At 39.7% G+C, this 20,762-nt stretch overlaps 1 protein-coding gene across 1 annotated transcript in view; it reads left to right on the top strand.

Annotated features, from left to right (window-relative positions):
• The window catches only part of USP34 (ubiquitin specific peptidase 34), a 134,632-nt gene that overhangs the window by 105,361 nt on the left and 8,509 nt on the right, over nucleotides 1-20,762 (top strand). Inside the window, exons 54-72 of the mRNA XM_034060303.1 lie at nucleotides 119-183; nucleotides 277-352; nucleotides 486-533; nucleotides 1,132-1,197; nucleotides 2,672-2,752; nucleotides 3,942-4,027; nucleotides 5,083-5,251; nucleotides 5,338-5,412; nucleotides 5,962-6,113; nucleotides 6,527-6,575; nucleotides 6,680-6,784; nucleotides 6,891-6,935; nucleotides 8,965-9,069; nucleotides 11,853-12,000; nucleotides 13,172-13,806; nucleotides 15,307-15,464; nucleotides 16,857-16,935; nucleotides 19,199-19,325; nucleotides 19,636-19,743. Of these exons, the coding sequence (XP_033916194.1) occupies nucleotides 119-183; nucleotides 277-352; nucleotides 486-533; nucleotides 1,132-1,197; nucleotides 2,672-2,752; nucleotides 3,942-4,027; nucleotides 5,083-5,251; nucleotides 5,338-5,412; nucleotides 5,962-6,113; nucleotides 6,527-6,575; nucleotides 6,680-6,784; nucleotides 6,891-6,935; nucleotides 8,965-9,069; nucleotides 11,853-12,000; nucleotides 13,172-13,806; nucleotides 15,307-15,464; nucleotides 16,857-16,935; nucleotides 19,199-19,325; nucleotides 19,636-19,743 (2,377 nt within the window). The remainder of the gene's footprint in view (nucleotides 1-118; nucleotides 184-276; nucleotides 353-485; nucleotides 534-1,131; nucleotides 1,198-2,671; nucleotides 2,753-3,941; nucleotides 4,028-5,082; nucleotides 5,252-5,337; nucleotides 5,413-5,961; nucleotides 6,114-6,526; nucleotides 6,576-6,679; nucleotides 6,785-6,890; nucleotides 6,936-8,964; nucleotides 9,070-11,852; nucleotides 12,001-13,171; nucleotides 13,807-15,306; nucleotides 15,465-16,856; nucleotides 16,936-19,198; nucleotides 19,326-19,635; nucleotides 19,744-20,762) is intronic.

Below are 20,762 nucleotides of genomic sequence, written 5' to 3'. Positions count from 1 at the left end.
TCCATAAGAAAAAATGCTGCTTTCTTAGCCATGGCAAGCGTTTAAATATTCTTAAAATCATGCTTATGTAGTGAAATAAACTGCTTTCTTGTATCTGATGTTAGCATTTTTTCTTCAGTGGATATGGCATGATAACATGCAGTTTCTACAAGACAAGAACATATTTGAACATACATATTTTGGGTAAGTTTTCCCTTAAAAATGTAATATTAATGCATCTTTTCTCGCTGATTTTCATAATGTCTTTTAATTAACAAATACAATTACTGACTCTAGGTTTATGTGGCAGTTGTGTAGTAGCATCCCAAGCACGCTACCAGACCCAAAAGCGGTTTCCCTGATGACAGCAAAAGTAAGTACTTTGAAAATATATCATAAAAATAAAATTAAAATCATGCTTATTCTGTATTTTTACCTTTTTTTACATTTTAATTCAGACATTTCTATAATTAATGGTGCAATATTATTATTTTTTTTCTTTTCAGTTAAGCACTTCCTTTGTGCTAGAGACATTTATTCATTCAAAGGAAAAGGTATTCCATTTACTTGTAAATTCTCATTAAGTAGCTGCATGAATACAGTGGGAAGGATGTCTGTACTGTTTCATTTTAAAAGCCTGATTTTGAGGTGTAATAGGTACCACAGGTGATACAAAGTTAATGTATAAATAGTGTTATTTAAACACATTTAAAAGAAGCACTGCACAATGGTGAAAGTGTGGGTTCTGGTTTTAACACATAATAAAAGGTGTATTTATGTATATTCAAATATATGTAAATACTCCCATGAACAACAGAAAAGTTCTGTTCCATCTGAACCATCTTTAGTCTTAGTCATATGTTACTTATTTCTTGTCTGTGGTGACATGCTACTAATTCTAAATGGTCTGGGGTTAGTAAGAATTACATTTGGGTAGAATTACATGAGCAGCCACTACACGTGGCTTGCAACTTGCATTGATTCCAAATGTATGTACTGTTATTTTTGTGTAGCTACAACTCATTACCAGTTCATAAAGCATTTATTATTTCTGTGCTCAAGATTTGTTGTTCTGACTGTTTAGAAACGTTTAAGGATTAAGGAGCAATTTATTATTCTAAGTTATAGTTTTTTCTGTATTTCTTTTTGCAGCCTACAATGCTTCAGTGGATTGAACTGTTAACAAAACAGTTTAATAACAGTCAGGCAGCTTGTGAAGTAAGTGACTTAGGAACTCAGCAAAGTACAAACCAACTTTCTATATATTGTTTAACTTTCCTGGAGGTTCGTATCCCTGGAATATTTTGGAACTACTGTATTTGGCATATTTGTGCACTGTGAGATGAAATTCATCCTCTCTGATTACTGCAGATTCTGGGGAATGACTTGACTTTTGCTTTCAGAAACCTGTGGTGAGACCACAGCCCCAAATCATTTTAACACTGAATTAAAACAGACAGAGTGTCACCACCTTGTTATTTGATTATTACATATTGATTTATGTCATTAAGGGGTGTTCAAATGAAATCACACAAGAGAAATGGAAAGACAGACTAATGTTTAAGGAGTAGCAGGGCCTGAAGTTGGATCGAGGGCAGTGAGATAAAAGGCTGTGATGCAATGAAGAAGCTTAGGGGAGTAGGAGCCGGCTGAAGTCTTGTTTTCAAATTAGTAAAAACAAATTAGTATGGCACCTTGCTTGTGAAGCTGTGGACCTTGAACCCAATGTGTAGAAAGACTTAAAAGCCCTAGAAGGAGGAGTTAAAAATGGAGGAATGTTTTTATATAAAGCTTTTAAAGATTCAAGGGAATCTTTAGGGAGTGGGAGTCTGGGACAAAGTGGAGAGGACTGAGAAACACCAAGGAAGTCACTGTGGTGTTAGCCAAAACAATACTGGGATACTGTGATGGACTTTCTGTGATAGTTTAAATGCACAGGGATCCCAATACATCCTGTATCCCGCACTAGACCTTATTCAGCAGAAAAGAATTAAATGGATTATTCTTTTATAAATTAATTCTAGATTGCTTAATTATTATGTAACATTCCATATATGGGTGATACAGTTTTGTTTGTGTGATGTAGTCTTAAGGTGCTTAGAACAAGTGAAGACATTTAATATAGTAAATAATACTCATTTCCAATTACAATAAAAGGGAGAACCACTTGGATTCTTGATATTAAACTGGTTTTCCTTGTGACTCAAACAAAATCCTGGGAAACTCAGCTGTATTAATTGCTGAGTCTTAACTCTAAATCATTCTGTTACTTTTATACCTTTCCTGTCTCTGGAGGTAGTAAGGCTTTTCCATGTGTTAAAATGCATAGAGATTAATTCAGGAACTCCATTCTTGTTTAAGCCTATCCCTATTCTACACGATTCATTGTAAGCATTGTTTTTTATTCTGTTGACATCACTTTTCAGGATGAGCATGTTCTTCCAGATAATTGAACAATGACATGCAGAACACAGAAGAAACTGGATATAAGTTAATGTTGATGTTTACTGCTGTTGATCTTTATTCCTTTCTTCTCACACACAGAAGACATTTAGATTTCCCTTGGATTAAAACTCGCTTATTCCTTAATAATAGTTACATCAATTTCTCTTCAGACTTTAATATCATGCAAAAAGAAGATTGGACTAGAACAAGTTTGGAACAAAACTAACAAAGTATGTATCTTCTGCAGTGGTTTTTGGATCGTATGGCTGATGATGATTGGTGGCCAATGCAGATTCTAATAAAGTGTCCCAATCAGATTGTGAGACAGGTAAGAAAGAATGTTCCTTTCTAAGTCAGGTGACTGCTTGACCCATGAACAGAAACGGACAATTATTATGACACATACAATGATTCTGAGAGTTTTTGTTCATTCCTGTAATTGTCTTATTCTTTTCCATTCTTGCATATAACTTAGAGAATACATTTGGCCATGGGAGCATTATTGTTGTTGGAAACATAATCGACATTAATATAGTGCTGTAGTCACACAATGACACAATAGACGCAAATTAAGTTTTCTACAACTGCCTCATGATCTCTGAATTTGAACACATTACATAAAAAGGTCTTATTTTCTGAATTAGTTCAACAATAATGTGTCAAGATATACATCAAACAAAAAAGAATAGATTATGTACATTCAGTACTACTCAGAGCTTCAGTTCTTAACTTCTGCATTGGGTTTTTGTGGGTTGATTTGATTTTATATTATGCTACAAAGTTTGGTAATACCCTTTTCTGGAAGTAGTTCAAACTGGAAAATAAACCCAAACCTATATTAGGAACATTTGATATTCACAAATACAAGTACTATTAATACTTTCACTTACACTTTCTTTGCAAGTTGGTTAGGTAAAAAAGTTAGCATTTACTTTCTCATCTGAATACCTCAACTGGGTTTCTGATTATTGAGGTAACACTTAGATACAGAAGCCTACATAGTTCCTGTGTGCAACATTTCGTTAAAGGGATATATTCCTTTAATGGGAAAACTCTGTGGCAGATTTCAGGCAAAGCTGATGAATGTTTTATAATTTCTAAGTTACGGGAAGGAATTTCCTTAAAATTTATCCATAAATTCTTATAGCCAGAGGCAAAATAAGAAATATCTTGCAAAAAATGTCTAAGCATTCCAGAAAATAGAGATTTGAAGAAACAATAATGTTTATGAGCAGCAGTCTTGAGTCATGTTTCAGTAGTGAGCAGCGCATGCCAATATTAAAAGCACTTTTTAGGGCTTCTCTGTCAGATGTGTTGATAAATACCAGGTTTGTTAAAATACGACCTGTCAGTGCAGTAAGAAGTGGAATTTCGGTGTCTCAATCCCAACTTCAGCTTTGAATTCCACAGAGCTGGAAGTAGTGCTCAACAACAGAATAGTCTTTGCTTAGGAAATCAGTGTTGACATCTATGTAAAAGAATGAACATGTGGAGTTCATTTGCTTGTCCATTTGCAGATGTTCCAGCGCTTGTGTATTCACGTGATACAGAGACTGAGGCCAGTGCATGCACATCTCTATCTTCAGCCAGGAATGGAAGACTGGTAAAAGCAAAGCACCTCAGCACTTCTACTTACTACATGCATTACCATAACTGCTTGTGTTCAATGAATTATTCAGAATGGGCTCATAAAAATCATTGTGGTTTAGTTTTCTCTATTATTCTATCCAAAGTGCTCTGGTTTATTTAAAAAACACTACTATGGTTGCAAAAGCCAGTGTCTAAAAAGACATTGTTTGAAAATCCCTTAGCCTAGGTTTTCAGTATGGTCTTTTCATTGCCAGTAACGTGGTGCAAGTGTAAATCTCACTGCTTAAACATGAGAATCTGATCGTAGATTGGATCCAGAGGATATAGGTGTAAATTTTGAGTTGTAAGTCTGGTATTGGTGATTGGAGCTGAGAGGCTTGTCCTGTATCTTGTAACTAAATCACAGGCTTTGTCAAAAAGTAGGAAAAAACAGTTGGATCCCATTTTTTCTGCTGATTGTCTAGAAAGGTGTCACTTTGTCTCCAGTTGTGAAATCCTTGTCCTTTTTGATACATCATGAGAAGAAGAAGAAAGTGTTTTTTCTCTCATTTCTTGGGTTGAGCTTGTGAATCCTGATAGTAACTTTTTTTTTCCAGAGCAAAAATGGCAGAGTTTGTAATAACCACACTGCCAGGACAAAATTCAGCACCTGAAGATGCAGTTTTCATGGCACATGTTTTTCTCGGGAAACCTTACTTTAAAAGCCTCTGTCAGTTGTTTTAAGATCTGACTTCCAGTAGATGAGTAAGATCCCCTTCATCAAGGGGATGATTTGAAGTAGGAGATCCCCTAATAATGTTTTTCTAAGAATTCTTTTCCTGACTGGAATCTTGATTCAGGATACTGATTTTATTGCCCTTTCAACATTTTGAGATGCTACTTTCTGTTAAGCCACATTGTTATGTAGGATATACTTGGTGTAAGCCAGAGGGTGAAAGAGCTGTGTATGATAGCAGGACAGAGTAGAAAACTGCAAGTTTGTCTGAATATTTTAGTGTGTTCCTGATTCTAGATGATTTTATGCTCCATGTATTGTGTGACATAACCTAAACTGGGTTTTGTTTTCAGTTCGGATGACATGGATGGTCCTGTGGAGGACATAGGCAGTCGCTCTTGTGTGACACGCTTTGTGAAGACTCTCTTGTCAATCATGGAGCATGGTGTGAAGCCTCACAGTAAACATCTCACAGAATACTTCGCCTTTCTTTATGAATTTGCCAAAATGGGAGAAGAGGAAGTGAGTATAACCTGGTAGTTTGGAGAATGAGTTGTGTATAAGCATATATATATATATAGAAGTAATTTAATATCTGCTTGTTTCAGAGCCAGTTCTTGCTTTCACTGCAAGCCATATCTACAATGGTCCATTTCTACATGGGAACTAAAGGACCTGAGAATGTAAGTTTGGGTATCTTGTGTAACAAGAACCACTTTCCTATTTTACCTATGTCATCATTCCTGCTGTGTCTCTTGAACCATCTTTCAGCTGTTAAATTTAAATTGCTTCACTCATGTTATCTTCTTCAATGTTTAAGTGGATATAATATTCAAGAAAGATGCTGAATTAGCTATTTCTATTTACTATAGAAATAGATATTAAGTAGAAGCAATTAAAGTTGCCCTTACCATGCTATTAATGGTAATAGCAATTGATTGCTTACTCCTATTTTACAGCTTGAGCTTTTAAATGCATTTGCTCTTTATTAAATAGACCAGCATATCAGGCTGTGTAGTGCCTTCAACCAACCCACCTCTTGTATTTGTAAATACAGTTTAGCTTGTGCAAACTGAATATTTCAATGTGAAAATCAAGTGATGAGGTATTCACCTGGTTTGATTCATGCAAGCTTATTAGGTTGTTGTGGATAAATAACAAAGCCCACAACAGGCTCTTTGAAATGAAGGCACAAAATGTCCACAATGAAGTTATCTTGTTTCTCCCTTCAGCCACAGGTTGAAGTACTTTCTGAGGAAGAAGGGGAGGAAGAGGAGGAAGAGGAAGATATACTTTCTTTGGCAGAAGAAAAATACAGACCTGCTGCGCTGGAGAAGATGATTGCCCTGATTGCTCTTCTGGTCGAACAGTCTCGCTCAGAAAGGCAAGAGCTTCCGAAAACCCAAAGTAAATTCTAATCTGAGCTAGGCCAGAAAGAAATGACAGATTTTGTGGGTTTGTTGGTGTGGGGTTTTTTCTTTTGTGCTTTTTTAACAGTATAAATGAGATTGTTTATGGGCCCATTATATTTTTAACCATTTGAAAGATAAATATTTAGTTAATGTTGACCAAATAACAGTCAGGTCAAATCCTTGAGCACATTTAGTTGCCCACATTTGTATTTCTTTTATTTATTAGCTTTAAGTAGACTGTATTTATCACATTTGTTCAGTTTTATATCAGTACCTTTATTTTCTTTTATATACTGTGATATAAAGAATATAAGCTACCACTCAGGCCTGTATTTCTCCTTTACCTTAATTACTGAAGTGATAAAGGTTTTCTTTTGTATTTTAGACATTTGACTCTGTCACAAAACGACATGGCAGCATTAACAGGAGGAAAGGTAATTCCTTTAAATATGACTGTATAAGCCTCATAGAAAAGCACAGATGCATGTGTACGTACATAACAGTAGACAGTGTGCTAGTATCTCCTTGTTTGTTGCAGGGTTTCCCTTTTTTGTTTCAACATATCCGTGATGGTATCAACATCAGGCAAACATGCAATCTCATTTTCAGTTTGTGTCGGTACAATAATCGACTCGCAGAACATGTAAGTATCAGACACTGTAACTGCTTAATAAGTGTAAGGGGGTAATTTGTATTCTTTAGCTGAATAAGCACAAGTCTAAGTGAGTTTTCTTTGTTCTGTTTTTCAGATTGTGTCCATGCTTTTCACATCTATAGCGAAGTTGACTCCTGAGGTATGTAAACATCCTACATGTATATTAAATCATCTGTGTTCATATTTTTCTGTTTTAACTTACTTAAATAATCCTTCCCTAACCAAAAATCTTGCATAGAAGATGCTCCATGGAAGTCTTTGTGACATTAAATGAAGTCTATAACTGTATTGTGTATTTTCTAAACCTGGTATGCAATTTAAGATGAAGGTTTTATTTGAGGACAATGTATTTCTAGCTTCTCCACCTACATGAATTAAAAGAATTGGTAACAATAATCTTAGAATCATAGAATAGTTAGGGTTGGAAAGGACCTTATAACCATCCAGTTCCAACCCCCCTGCCATGGGCAGGGACACCTCACACTAAACCATGGCACCCAAGGCTCTGTCCAACCTGGCCTTTAACACTGCCAGGGATGGAGCATTCACATCCTCCCTGGGCAACCCATTCCAGCACCTCACCACCCTAACAGTGAAGAATTTCTTCCTTAGATCCAATCTAAACCTCTGCTGTTTAAGTTTTAACCCATTACTCCTTGTCCTGTCACTACAATCCCTAATGAACAGTCCCTCCTCAGCATCCCTGTAGCCCCCTTCAGATACTGGAAGGCTGCTATGAGGTCTCCATGCAGCCTTCTCTTCTCCAGGCTGAACAGCCCCAACTTTCTCAGCCTGTCTCCATACAGAAGGTGCTCCAGTCCCCTGATCATCCTCGTGGCCTCCTCTGGATTTGTTCCAACAGTTCCATGTCCTTTTTATGTTGAGGACACCAGAACTGCACACAATGCTCCAAGTGAGGTCTCACGAGAGCAGAGTAGAGGGGCAGGATCACCTCCTTTGACCTGCTGGTCACGCTCCTTTTGATGCAGCCCAGGATACGGTTGCTTTCTGGGCTGTGAGTGCACACTGAAGCTGGCTCATGTTCAATTTCTCATCAGCCAGCACCCCCAAGTCCTTCTCTGCAGGGCTGCTCTGAATCTCTTCTCTGCCCAACCTGTAGCTGTGCCTGGGATTGCTCCTACATAATTATCGTCAACTAGTTCAATTTTTGGGGCACTTCTTTGCAGTTCTGTGCATGCAGACTTATTTCTCAGACAGAATAAATTCCTGCCCTGGTAATAACAGAAATGCTGAGAGTTCCAGATGGAGAAGTCTATGCTCACACAAGGAAGTTCTTATATAGTGCTGTCAGGAAAGGGAAAATAATCAGGAAAAATTGAGGACATGTCAAGCAGAGGAGTTACGATTGGAAAAGAGGCACATCCGAAATCGCTCTCATGACAGCTTTGCTTTGTGTGATGGAATGGGCACTATCAGATGACAGTGTACTCCCCTCCTCATGCTCACCTATGCTGTGTTTTTATGCTTTCTTTGCTTTACACACACACACATGCACCAGAGACGTTTTTGGTGAGGTGCAACATGTGTAACAGCAGTAGTAAGCACTTTCTTGAAGCATTGTTGAAAGCTGGGTGAGTCTTAGCAAACTTAAACAACAAAATTCATAGTAGAGCCAACATGTTAGTGTAGGATTGTTAGTTGTTTCAGAGGAAAACAGTGTAACCCTCAGAATGTGCTGCTTTAGGATAAACTGTTCAGGATCCATGTTACGTATTATGCACATACCTAAGAATAATGCCTTCTCTGAGGCAGGGAAATCTTTTATATGTATAAACCAGGGTAAATTGGTGAATCCTCCAGCACTATACAGTCTGATCCTCCTTCTTTGTCCATGATAACATGACAAAGTGTGAACTGTTGTTTCCTTGTGCCTATATACTTCTACACTGGTCCTAGGTAGTGTGATTGTGTTGCCTGGCACTAGCTATAACCAGTAGCTTAATTCTGTTGTACCCACATGTGGATATCAACATATATGGATTATTTACAGATTAAATAATAGGGGATTAAAACTACTATAAATGTTCATGTCTGAAGTTTGTAGAAATCTGTTTTTATACCAACAGTTGGGCTGTTTTACAAAGACTATACAAAAATTAATGAGTGAAATAGATCAAATGGACATTTTTCTTCCTTACACATTCCAGGCAGCCAATCCTTTCTTCAAATTGCTGACCATGCTCATGGAATTTGCCGGTGGACCACCGGGAATGCCACCCTTCGCTTCTTACATTCTGCAGAGGATATGGGAGGTACAACATGTAAAAGCAGACAGAAGCCAAATTGGTTTTCTCTTGTTTCTTTTATGTCTATGAAAAAGTTTTACCTTTCCTTGTCATTATTGCTGCATCAGTTCCTGATTTTATTTTCTTTTTCAGTGTTTTATGACCATTTCTCTTCCAAATAAAGAGCAACAGCTAATAGACATTTAGAAGTTCTGGTGTAACTTTTATTTTAACAGTATTTGGGTTAATGGGTATTGCAGTTTAACTCTAAATTGCAGTTTAATGAGAAATTATTGGGTTCATAATAAGGGTCTAAAATGCTTCTAGGCAAATTCCACTGATTTTTCTCAGTTGTTCTTTTGCAAGGACTGTAAAGCATTCTGGGGGGGGTGTCCATTATATGCTGTTTCCTTGAGTGTTGGTTTGACATTTTTTGTTCTCTGTAAAATGCTCCTTAGCATTTTTCACCCCTCAAGTAGTGCTAAATTGAATGTAGTGGGTAATTGCTATGGTGCAGGACCATTCCTCCTCCCATTTCAAAAGCTAGTAAGAGACTTTTAACCAAGTTAGCAGCGAGAGGAATTCCTTGCTCTGAGCAATAGGTTAGGAATTAAGCTATCACTTCAGGTAGCTACTCTAAGTTCCAGTACAAATTTACTGTCTCCATCACTGCCTGAGCACAGTGAGCCCAGCCTGAAGACTGCTGAGCACAAGCTGCTGAACACTCACTACCTTTAATACTGTCCATAAAGTGAGGCTGGGGCTTGTAACAGGTTATTACTGTGCAGTACTCAGCCCTCTGGTAAGACACAAACCTGTCTTACCCACTCAAGCACTTCAGGATAAAATATCCAAGAGTATGTTATTCCTGGTTAGGAGCAGTTAGGGATAGGAACCACTAGGTAATCTGGGAAAGCACATACCAAAGTGTTTGCTAGATATCTGATTATAATATATATTAACTGTAACTGCTGTACCTCAGGTAAAGAGAGTTCAAACAGCAGATCTCAAGGTCAAGAATTACATCTAGCTGCTTTCTGTATACAGAGAAGTGGTGGATTATGAATGTCTCTTGTTTTCCAAGAGAGTTTTAGTAATTAAACTTCCTATGACACTACGCAAGCTGTGGCATACAGTGAGTACCCCTGCTCTATGCTTCTGTTAGCCACAAAGTTTAGGTACGTACTTTGTTAAGTAATCCTTTTTTATTTCCCTCTTTATTCTTACTACACAAACTGAACCTACAGAGCAAGCGCATCAGTGACAGGTTTCTGCTGGGAAGTCAGACTTTCAGTCTCTGGTGTTGCCAGCATCTTTATCCTTCCCTCGGCGACACAGGTCTAGAGACACCCAATTGTGCAGGCAGGGACTAGGGGCTCAGTAGTTCATGCAGAGACAGGTTTGGGATGTAGAACCTACTTTTGCAGCCACTCCAGCCTCTGGTATGCATTAAAAAGCACTTGAGCTGTGAAGACAGTGAACAATGACAATCTCTTTTTTGGAGAGACCCTCCAGCTATTGCAAAGGAAACTTGACAGATCCATTTGTCTTTATTAAGAAAAAAAAAGGAAAAGATTGTTCTTAATGTGTCTATTTTTAAACTGTCATTAATATTTTATAAGCAGAGGTTTGGTCATTTCAGCTGCTCGTACTCTTCAGGTGGATTGGAGTAGTTGGGAACAGCTTCAGCAACCCAGTCACTGCCTGTGGTTCTGTAGGTAGATAGAGTTCCTTTTTGCTTGTCTGAGCACCTGGGTCTCAAGGTAAAAAGAAAACAGCTTTTTAACACTAACATGTGAATGAACTACATTTAGTGGCCTGATGTCAGCACATTTTCAACTATATAGAGCCAGAAAGGCAAGGAAGCTCCATTTGGCTTTGTTATTTGTAAAGCTTTGGTAATTGCACAACAGCACTCCATTGTGTTTGTGACACTGGGCTTGTCATTACCTGTGGAAAGCACCAAATGAATTTATTTCTTGAAATTGTCTTTTCATAAAAATCACAATGGTTCCCCTCAGCATGAAGCTATATGCACACATTTGCATACAGTTTGTGTTCTTTTGATAGAACTCACATGAAAATACTGATTCGACGTTAAGGTCTTGTGTTAGCTCTTTAAAATACAAAAAGCTTTATTTCTTTCCAAAGATTGTTCAGTTTTCCAAGTGCTAAACATTGCCCTAACAAACAGGGATTGGGTTGGAAGGGACCTTAAAGCTCATCCAGCCACGGGCAGGGACCCCTTCCACTGGAGCAGCTTCCTCCAAGCCCCTGTGTCCAACCTGGCTTTGAACACTGCCAGGGATGGGGCAGCCACAGCTTCTCTGGGCACCCTGTGCCAGCACCTCAGCACCCTCACAGGGAAGAACATCTGCCTAATGTCAGTTAAAGCTGTTCCCCCTTGTCCTGTCACTGCAGGCCCTTGTAAAAAGCCCCTCTCCAAATTTCTTTAGGTATTGGAAGACTTGTTATAGCATCTCCCCTGAACCTTCTCTTAGGATGCAGAAAGGATTCACATGCAGAACAGATTTGGCGAGTAACTTTCTGGGCTGACCTTTCCAAAGCTCTGAACTTCGATTCAGAAAAGGTTCAGAAGCCCAAACCAGGGAAATATAATAAGGATTTTCTTTGCCTGCCAGAGCCACCTCGTTCTTGTCAGTGCCTTGAGAGCCCTAAATGCTTTGGAAATGTATTTTGGACATCATAGCAGTTATTGTTAGGGTTGCTGGGGGTATTTTATATATATGCAATCAGTACCTAGGATCAAGGTTAATGTATTCTTTTTGATTTTTCCACTCCTCTTTCAGGTCATTGAATACAACCCTTCTCAGTGCCTGGATTGGCTGGCTGTGCAAACACCTCGAAACAAACTAGCTCACAGCTGGGTGCTGCAGAACATGGAAAACTGGGTGGAACGTTTCCTTCTGGCACACAACTACCCTAGAGTCAGAACTTGTAAGTGAATTTAAATTGAAGAAAATGATTCTTGTGCTGTAGCACATTAACTGTGCATGGGGCATTCCTGTCACAAATGAAGTCCATGCTCTTGTACTTGTCTTTTCTTCAGTTTGCAGCTGCTTTAGAATTGCTGTATTTTAACTATTAGTACAACTGTGTTGCCTCATTGAGACATGATGAAGACTAGGTTTTGATTTCATAACTGGAATGATACATCAGTAGGTTCTTTATCTGATGTGGTTAACCTACAAGATCAGGAAAACCCAAAGGAGAAAAAGAACCAAGAGGTTCTCCGTAGTGCCCGTCACAGAGTTGTGCTACAGACAGGAGTAGTTCATAGAATCATAGAATAGTTAGGGTTAGAAAGGACCTTAAGATCATCCAGTTCCAATCCCCTGCCATGGGCAGGGAAACCTCACACTAAACCATGGCACCCAAGACTGCATCCGACCTGGCCTTGAACACTGCCAGGGATGGAGCATTCACAGCTTCCTTGGGCAACTTGTTAGGTACCTCACCTCTCTTACAGTAAAGAACTCCTTCCTTAGATCTAACTCATGTTCATCTGTCACCTCTCACAGAGTAATTGTCTGTTGAGGCCTTTGAGCTGTGGGTCAAGGAGAAGCAGCCTGTGCTCCCCAGCTGCAGGGTGTCCTGGCTCTAGTTTGTTCTGCCAGGAGTTACACTGTGAGACTGACAGATCCCATTCTCAGCCTTTCCTGATTCCACAGTAACACGCCACAGGAAACTTTGATATGTTTTCTATGATTGAGGGAAACTGGAGGTACAGCTTTACAACAGACTGATCATAAACATCTCTGAGGAGGTAATGAGGTCTTGATCAAGCAGTAGGCACTTTAGTCATTGAAAACTGGGTTTGCATTTCTGTGTTGGATACACTGTTTTAGAACAGTTAGAGCCAAGCAGCAGGCGGGAGCATGGGGGAAGAGGCCCTAAAGCAAATCTCAGCACCACTTTCAGCAGGCTTTGTGCTAGTCTTACCCACTGTGGTTATTTTTATTTCGGCTCTAGTGTGAATGTAGTAATACCAGATTCTGTAAAATGCTTTGAAATCTGTGAATGAAACATAGGATGTAATTTGTGTTTAAATGGCTGTTAAGCATGTGTGTCACTTTCAAAGGTGTAACAAATTTGTTTTCATTTGAAGCTGCAGCCTATCTCTTGGTGTCGCTTATTCCAAGCAATTCCTTCCGTCAGATGTTCCGATCGACCCGCTCTTTGCACATCCCTACCCGCGACCTTCCCCTCAGCCCAGATACTACAGTAGTTCTTCATCAAGTCTACAATGTGCTCCTTGGCCTTCTTTCCAGAGCTAAGCTATATGTTGATGCTGCTGTTCATGGAACCACAAAACTTGTGCCCTACTTCAGTTTCATGACATATTGTTTGATCTCCAAAACTGAGAAACTCATGTTTTCTACTTACTTCATGGACTTATGGAACCTTTTCCAGCCTAAACTTTCTGAGCCGGCTATAGCCACCAACCACAACAAACAGGCTTTGCTGTCTTTTTGGTACAACGTCTGTGTCGACTGTCCGGAGAACGTCCGCCTTATTGTACAGAACCCCGTGGTGACAAAGAACATTGCCTTCAATTACATCCTCGCAGACCATGATGATCAGGATGTGGTGCTCTTCAACAGGGGGATGCTGCCTGCCTACTACGGCATCCTGCGCCTCTGCTGTGAGCAGTCCCCTGCGTTCACGAGGCAGCTGGCTTCACACCAGAATATCCAGTGGGCCTTCAAGAACCTCACGCCACACGCCAGTCAGTACCCAGGGGTAAGTAGATGGATACCAGAATGTACCTTTAACGTGGTCTCAGGAGAGGAGTGTGTTGCATTCTAACACGCTAAGCTGGAGGAATTCGCAGTGAGTTTCTTCCTGGCTTTAGGCTTGTGGAATAGCACTAGTCCTGAGCTGCTGGCATGCAAATGGAGGATGGCCTGGGGTTCACCTTGGGAACACTCCTGTATAATGTTTGCAGAACATTGGTACACCAGGAGTTGCACTGTCTCTGCAGCATTATGACACTTGCAGTAGAGAGGAGATGCCAGTTAAAATAGTCCATGTGTAATGGTGAAGAAACAGGCTTACAAAGTTTCTAAGAGCCAAAGTATGTGGATTTGAGTGATTACTGAACAGATGTTGCCTTGGGGTCCTTTATGGGTGTGCAAGGACAGAAACACTTCAAAGTTTTCTTTCACTGTGGAGAGGAGGAGGAACAGGTTGCTCATAGAAGCTGTGGCTACCCCATCCCTGCCAGTGCTCAAGGCCAGGTTGGACACAGGGGCTTGGAGCAGCTGCTCCAGTGGAAGGGGTCCCTGCCCTTTGGCAAGGGGTTGGAACTGGATGAGCTTTAAGGTTCATTCCAGCCCAAACCAGCCTGGGTTTCTGTGATGAGCTTTGGTCTCATTCAGCTCTCAGAGCGAAGTTATACTCTGACAGTCCTGTGAATAGTCCTGCTGCTTTCATTGTTTGCATCTCCCCTCGGATTGTCTAGAAGGGGCCTTTAGGTACTCCACTGGTGTTTAGTGTTTCACATGCGTATGGGGCTTCAGCAAGTTTTAGCATAAGCAACCTTCTGAATTCTGTTACTTAGAATATGGTACTGTCATCATCAGAGAATGGTGAAGATGATCCCTTGCATTCTTTCAGGAGATCTGGGAAGTTTGGTCACATGGATCAGGATTTCAGATACAATTTTTTAATATAGGTATATGGACAATGGGCTCTGCTGTTAAGAAGCCTCAAAACATCCATTTCAGGTTCAAAAGGGTTATCTCCAATATCTGTGTCCTAATCCACACAGCAAGCAAACTACAGTTGAGATAGGTGAAAAATATCCATGTCACAATTTTAGCTTGTAAGAACCATTTAGTTTTAGTTAAGTTTAAAATGTTGTCTCCTGATTTCAGAACTTTGTAGCAATGCTTAAGAGTGTGTTCCCATCTAAATTTGCTTCTACATGCTTAGTTCTGCATGCTCCTCAGCAGAAGCAATGCACAGTACGTAGTGTGAGATAGATATATAACCATAGAATAGTCAGGGTTGGAAAGGACCTTAAGATCATCCAGTTCCAACCCCCCTGCCATGGGCAGGGACACCTCACACTAAACCGTGTCACCCAAGGCTTCAGCCAGCCTGGCCTTGAACACTGCCAGGAATGGAGCATTCACAACCTCCCTGGGCAACCCATTCCAGTGCCTCAGCACCCTAACAGTAAAGAATTTCTTCCTTATATCCAGTCTAAACTCTAACCTACTGTTCTGTGTGTTTCAGGCAGTAGAAGAGCTGTTTAACCTCATGCAGCTGTTTGTAGCTCAGAGACCAGACATGAGAGAGGAGGAGATAGAAGACATCAAGCAATTTAAGAAAACAACCATAAGCTGTTACCTGCGCTGCTTGGACGGACGGTCCTGTTGGACGACTTTAATAAGGTACGGTCGAGGTGAACTTGTACTGAAGTTATCAGTTCTGTTTCAATAAGAACTGTATTTTACCCAATAAAACCCATAAAAACTAGTGTTGGTATTTTGGAAAATAGATCTATTCTTTTGGGAAAAGTTTGGGGAACATATTACTCAGAAGTAAGCAAACAGAACGTTACAATTATAGGTTTGGGGTTTTGTTCCCAAAACCATTGTTTGTGAATATAATTTATTTGAGAATATTTCATCAGCTGAAGATTGAGAAACTAAGCAAATATTTTACCACAAAAGATGTAAACCAAGATGTATGTTGTTGGAGTCAAAAAGAAACACAATAACTAAATTGCATCAGTAGGGCCTTTGGGAAGAGCCTAAAACCAAATCAGTCAGTGTCCTACTTCAGCATTTAAGCTGAAATTCCATTCTCAGCCTACCATGACTAGTCTAGGTGGGTAAAGCAGTAATTTGAGCTGCTGTCATTGACATTGTTATTTGGGGGCAGAAATGGTTTTTAGGAGTTGTGCCTGTGGGACAGAGTCTCATTGTATTGTATCTTCGAGCAGTTTTTCATTTCTAGCCTTAGTTGTACATCTGAAACTGGTGTTTGGGTATTTTCACTATGACTGTAAATTGATCAAAACTGGGGGTTTAAGTGCAACTGTCGAGGTATTGAAATGATTATGAAAAGCAAAATGGGCCTGTGTTACCTGAAGGGATTATAGTCCCAGCCAGGATTTCCCAAATTCTCTGGAGGAATTGAGAGGAACTATTCAGGAGCATAATCCTTTATTTTCTGTTGTGCTGTAAGCATCAGATCTTCTGTCAGAAACATTTTTATACATTTGAAAGTCCAAATATATGCTTAAATATATACTTAACTGAAGCCATTTAAGCAGATCATTTCACAAGCATAAACTTCCATCTTTTGAAGTATTTTTAGCATTTTTGCAGACTTCATTTGGGAAATCATAGAATGGTTTGGGTTAGAAAGGTCATTAAGATCATTCCAACCCCCTGCCATGGGCAGGGACACCTCACACTAAACCATGTCACCCATGGCTCTGTCCAGCCTGGCCTTGAACACTGCCAGGGATGGAGCATTCACAGCTTCCCTGGGCAACCCATTCCAGTGCCTCAGCACCCTCACAGTAAAGAATTTCTTCCTTATATCCAATCTAAACTTCCCCTGTTTAACTTTTAACCTGTTACCCCTTGTCCTGTCGCTACAGTCCCTAATGAAGAGTCTCTCCCCAGCATCCTTACAATATTTCTGTAAAGGTTGTTCATAAATTACTTTGGCTAATAGGAAGTTGACATCAGAGGCATTTTAAAATGAGTTCTGAATTATGACAAGATAATTTGTAATTTTCAGTGTTCTCAATATTTGGATTTTTTTCCTAGTGCCTTCAGAATATTATTAGAATCTGATGAAGACAGACTTCTTGTTGTGTTCAATAGAGGATTGATCCTGATGACTGAGGTAAATTGTTACTTAATCATAATAAACATCCCACTTTAACATCAAGTCATTCCTTCTTTCCCAACAACTTGTTTGCTTAAATTCATAGAATCAGTTGTTTTAGCATGGTATCGTATGGAATGCAAGTTAAGCCTGTGGAAGAAGGTGCAACTACTAAGAGGTGTCATGAATAGGAAGTAATCAGTCTTGGCCTTCTTCATGTAGATACTTCTCCTGTTGTCCTCAGTAAGATTTCTTTAGTAGTAAAAAGATCAGGACAGTGCTTGCCTGGTTCTCAAGACACAGGGAAAGCCAACAGCAGATGATGTTGAGAGGAGGGAGTTAATGCTGGTTTGGTGTCATTCTCTGTTACAGATCAGCTGAGCACAGACACACAATTATTACTAGTTGGGAAGTGTTAAGGCAACAGGTTAAAATACAGAAATAAAGGATCCTCAAATGCAGTTGTAGTTAATATTTCTGGGCACTTCTGAGGCAGTTTTCCCTACCCTTCCTACCTGTTGTGCTGTATTTGCAAGGAAGAGTGGTCTTAGAACAGAGAAGCTGGAATTCTTTCTGATGAGACTAAACCTAAAATGTGTTTCTGGAGCACATACAGTGTATTTCAGTTGTATATGGGTATTTGAGTTAGTTCAAAACAGAGGGGAAAGAAAATATTCTTGGTTTCTATTCAGAACTTCCATTATGAAGTTGATGGATGAGAACACGTTTATTAAATATACTGGCAATGCAAAATGGGGAAGGACACAGCTTCTTTTGAGTACAAGAATAAAAACTAAGATTGTCTGGATGTGTTGGAGAAGGTGTATAAATGAGGTGCAGCTCGTTCCTGTCATATGTAGAATGGTGTGGTCAGGGAGACATGATAAACTGGAGGAAGTCCATGATGCAAGACCAGTGGGTACTTGTGGCCATTGGAATGGATTGCATCAGAAGATGCCAGCCAGCACAACTGGAAGTTGTCAGGAGGACGTGATGCAAACACCTGTCAAGGCTTATAGGATATTTAGTCTGCTTTAAGGCACGTGGTGTTGCCTTAGAGCTTGAAATAGCCAGGACTCCTGTTTTCACTTGTTCACCAGCAGTGAACACTGGATCAAGGTTTTGGACCATCCAGAGAAGTTGTCCACTCAGCAGGGTTGGCCACGTGTCCTTTAGTGTCACTGTAATATGAAAATGACATGCCAAGATTTTGTGTTACAGGGAGTGAGGTTACTGTTCTTTTATCTTTATAATACCAGCAGATTAAATATCTTCTCTCACATCTTGTGCTGGAATTTCTGCAGTTCGGAAACAAGCTGCTTTTCCTTCCCAGTATTTCTGTAAATCACAGATGCCCGGAAGATACTTTAGTTATAAAGCAGAAATAATCTGTCTGATGTACAATCATATAGTGTGGGTCCTTAAGCATCACTTAGAAAAATGGCTAGCATCTATATTAATCTCAGTTTGTCCCCCCAAATTCACATGCCTATGCCTGTCTTTACACATCCCTAATATCACTTTGTATGTTGCCACAGAAAGATTGGGATTACAGGTATATAAAAAGACTCTCTCAAATAATGCTTTGCTTATTGGGTCTTAGATAAATGTGTGAAGACCTTGTCATTCTTTTCAGCCACTAATATAAAGCTTTTACCTTGAAAACAAACTGAGGGTGGTGTTAAATGTCTTTCACATCACACGGATGTGCTCACCAAAACACCCATTTCCTGAGCTGAGATGGGTGGTAGCTACTTGTAGGGGTTTCCTCTTGTACAGATTAAACCACTAAATGTATGGTTGATGTTACCATACATTTTACAAATGCAGTTTCCCTCTGGCCTGCACATGATAAAGATCTGATATGACTCTGTATGGGTCAGATGAGAAGAAGAAAAAGGGAAGTTTCAATTTAACCCCTCATACAAGGTTGCCCAGTGTTCATTACCAGAACCACACATCCGGGTCCAACAGCTGTATTTGGTTGTTCCAAAAGACACCTGATTATTCATTTGTTCTCTTTCTTTTCTCCTCCCTTTCTGTCCCTTTTCCCTGTTTCCCCACTCTTTTTCTTTATTGGTAAATATCCTAATTCTGTACTCACCATTATTCTCTTTTAAAACATCATTATCTTTGAGTAATTTGTGATTGCATCTGGCACTGTATATTCTGGTGCATCTTGTTTGAGTGTTAATGTCAGAGTGGTCTCTGTAGGATAGAAGGAGAAATGATAACAAGTAAAACAAGTCTGTTAATGTGTTTGGCTTTTCTTGCTTTGCAGTCCTTCAACACCTTGCACATGATGTACCACGAGGCCACAGCTTGCCATGTGACTGGAGACCTGGTAGAACTTCTGTCTATTTTCCTTTCAGTTCTTAAGTCCACACGTCCATACCTGCAAAGAAAAGGTTTGATTATAACTCTTCACATGAGCCAAACCCCCAGTATTTTATCTTGCTTATTGCCTGTGTTTCATAACTTCCTGTACAGTGGGGGATATGATTGTTAGAAGTTATTAAATTGGTACTTACTTATTTGTTAGCAGAATATGAAACTAGATTAAGCAAACTTAAGAGCAGCAGACAAGTGAGATACAACAGATTTCTATATGGATTAAAATCATGCTGGGAAAACAAAGAGATTCTTCAGCAGTAAAATTCCCTGTTTTATTTAATGAGAAATGAACTCAAGGAATTGCTCTGGGATTTGTCCCTGCAGATGTGAAACAAGCTCTCATTCAATGGCAGGAGCGAATTGAATTTGCCCATAAGCTCTTAACTCTGCTGAATTCCTACAGTCCTCCAGAGCTTCGGAATGCTTGTATCGGTAAGTTGGAACAGCATAACTGCAGCCAGGGAGGACATGCTCTGTGCAGTTACCCACTTTGAGGTCGAAATCACATTTTTTGCAACTGCAAATGCTTCCTAGATATTCTGTAGATTGGGGTTGGTTTTGTCAATATGTGCCTATTGCCATTGTCCTAAATAATCCTGGTTTTGTCAGGTTAGAATTAGTATTCCCACTCCCCTGGGCGTGTAGACATGCACAAAAATCATAGCCAAAAACATAGAATGGTTGGGTTAGAAAGGACCTTAAGGTCTTCTAGTTCCAACCCCCAACATGTCAGCCTTAGTTTTGAGAGACCAGTTTTCCCCCTCATAAGGGGCATGTTAAGGGATAATAACTCCTGAATTCAGGTGTGAGTTTAGAGTCAAATCCCAAATCTGACATTAAAATACTAATGCTCCGCTCGGAAGGGTGCATGGTGACTGAGTTGGTCTGAATAACAGCTTTTATGTGCTTTATGATCTGTTACTGGGAGGTATAAGAACAACAGTAAAGCTCGAATAGCTTGTAGAATGGAATGGGTTTGTCTTTCTAAGTTGTAGATATAAACATTAGATGTGTCTCTCTTGCATTACAAGGTTTAATTCACAAAGATCTAGTTTTGTTCTACTGTGGGCTTTTTTGATACGATGTCATAGATATAATCTGCATTTTTAAGCTTGCTGACAAAGGCCTAAAACTGTGTCCAAATCACTTTTTGTGTTTGGTTTTTGTGCATTTTCCCCTTGCTTTGAGTGCCTTTCTCATTGCCCTCCTGACCGCTGCCAGCTGACAGTTTAGAGGCATCAAACCCAATATGTTTGAGAAGAAAAGAGGGTAATTTTACTGAGCTTCTACTTCCTACAAGCTGGCAACCCTCTCACCAGTGGTTGCTCTGCCACTGAGCAGGTCTTCCCCCCATGGCAGAGGGGAAGGGAATCTTGACTTAGGGGTATTCATGCCATGGTTACTCACACTAGAGCCTACCTCCATGGTGCACACTAAGTGCAGCAAGAGTG

The sequence above is a fragment of the Melopsittacus undulatus genome, chromosome 3 (assembly GCF_012275295.1).
Source record: "Melopsittacus undulatus isolate bMelUnd1 chromosome 3, bMelUnd1.mat.Z, whole genome shotgun sequence".
Lineage (NCBI taxonomy): Eukaryota > Metazoa > Chordata > Aves > Psittaciformes > Psittaculidae > Melopsittacus > Melopsittacus undulatus.
Note: the sequence above shows the minus strand (reverse complement) of the source record. Positions and strands in the feature narration are given on the sequence as shown.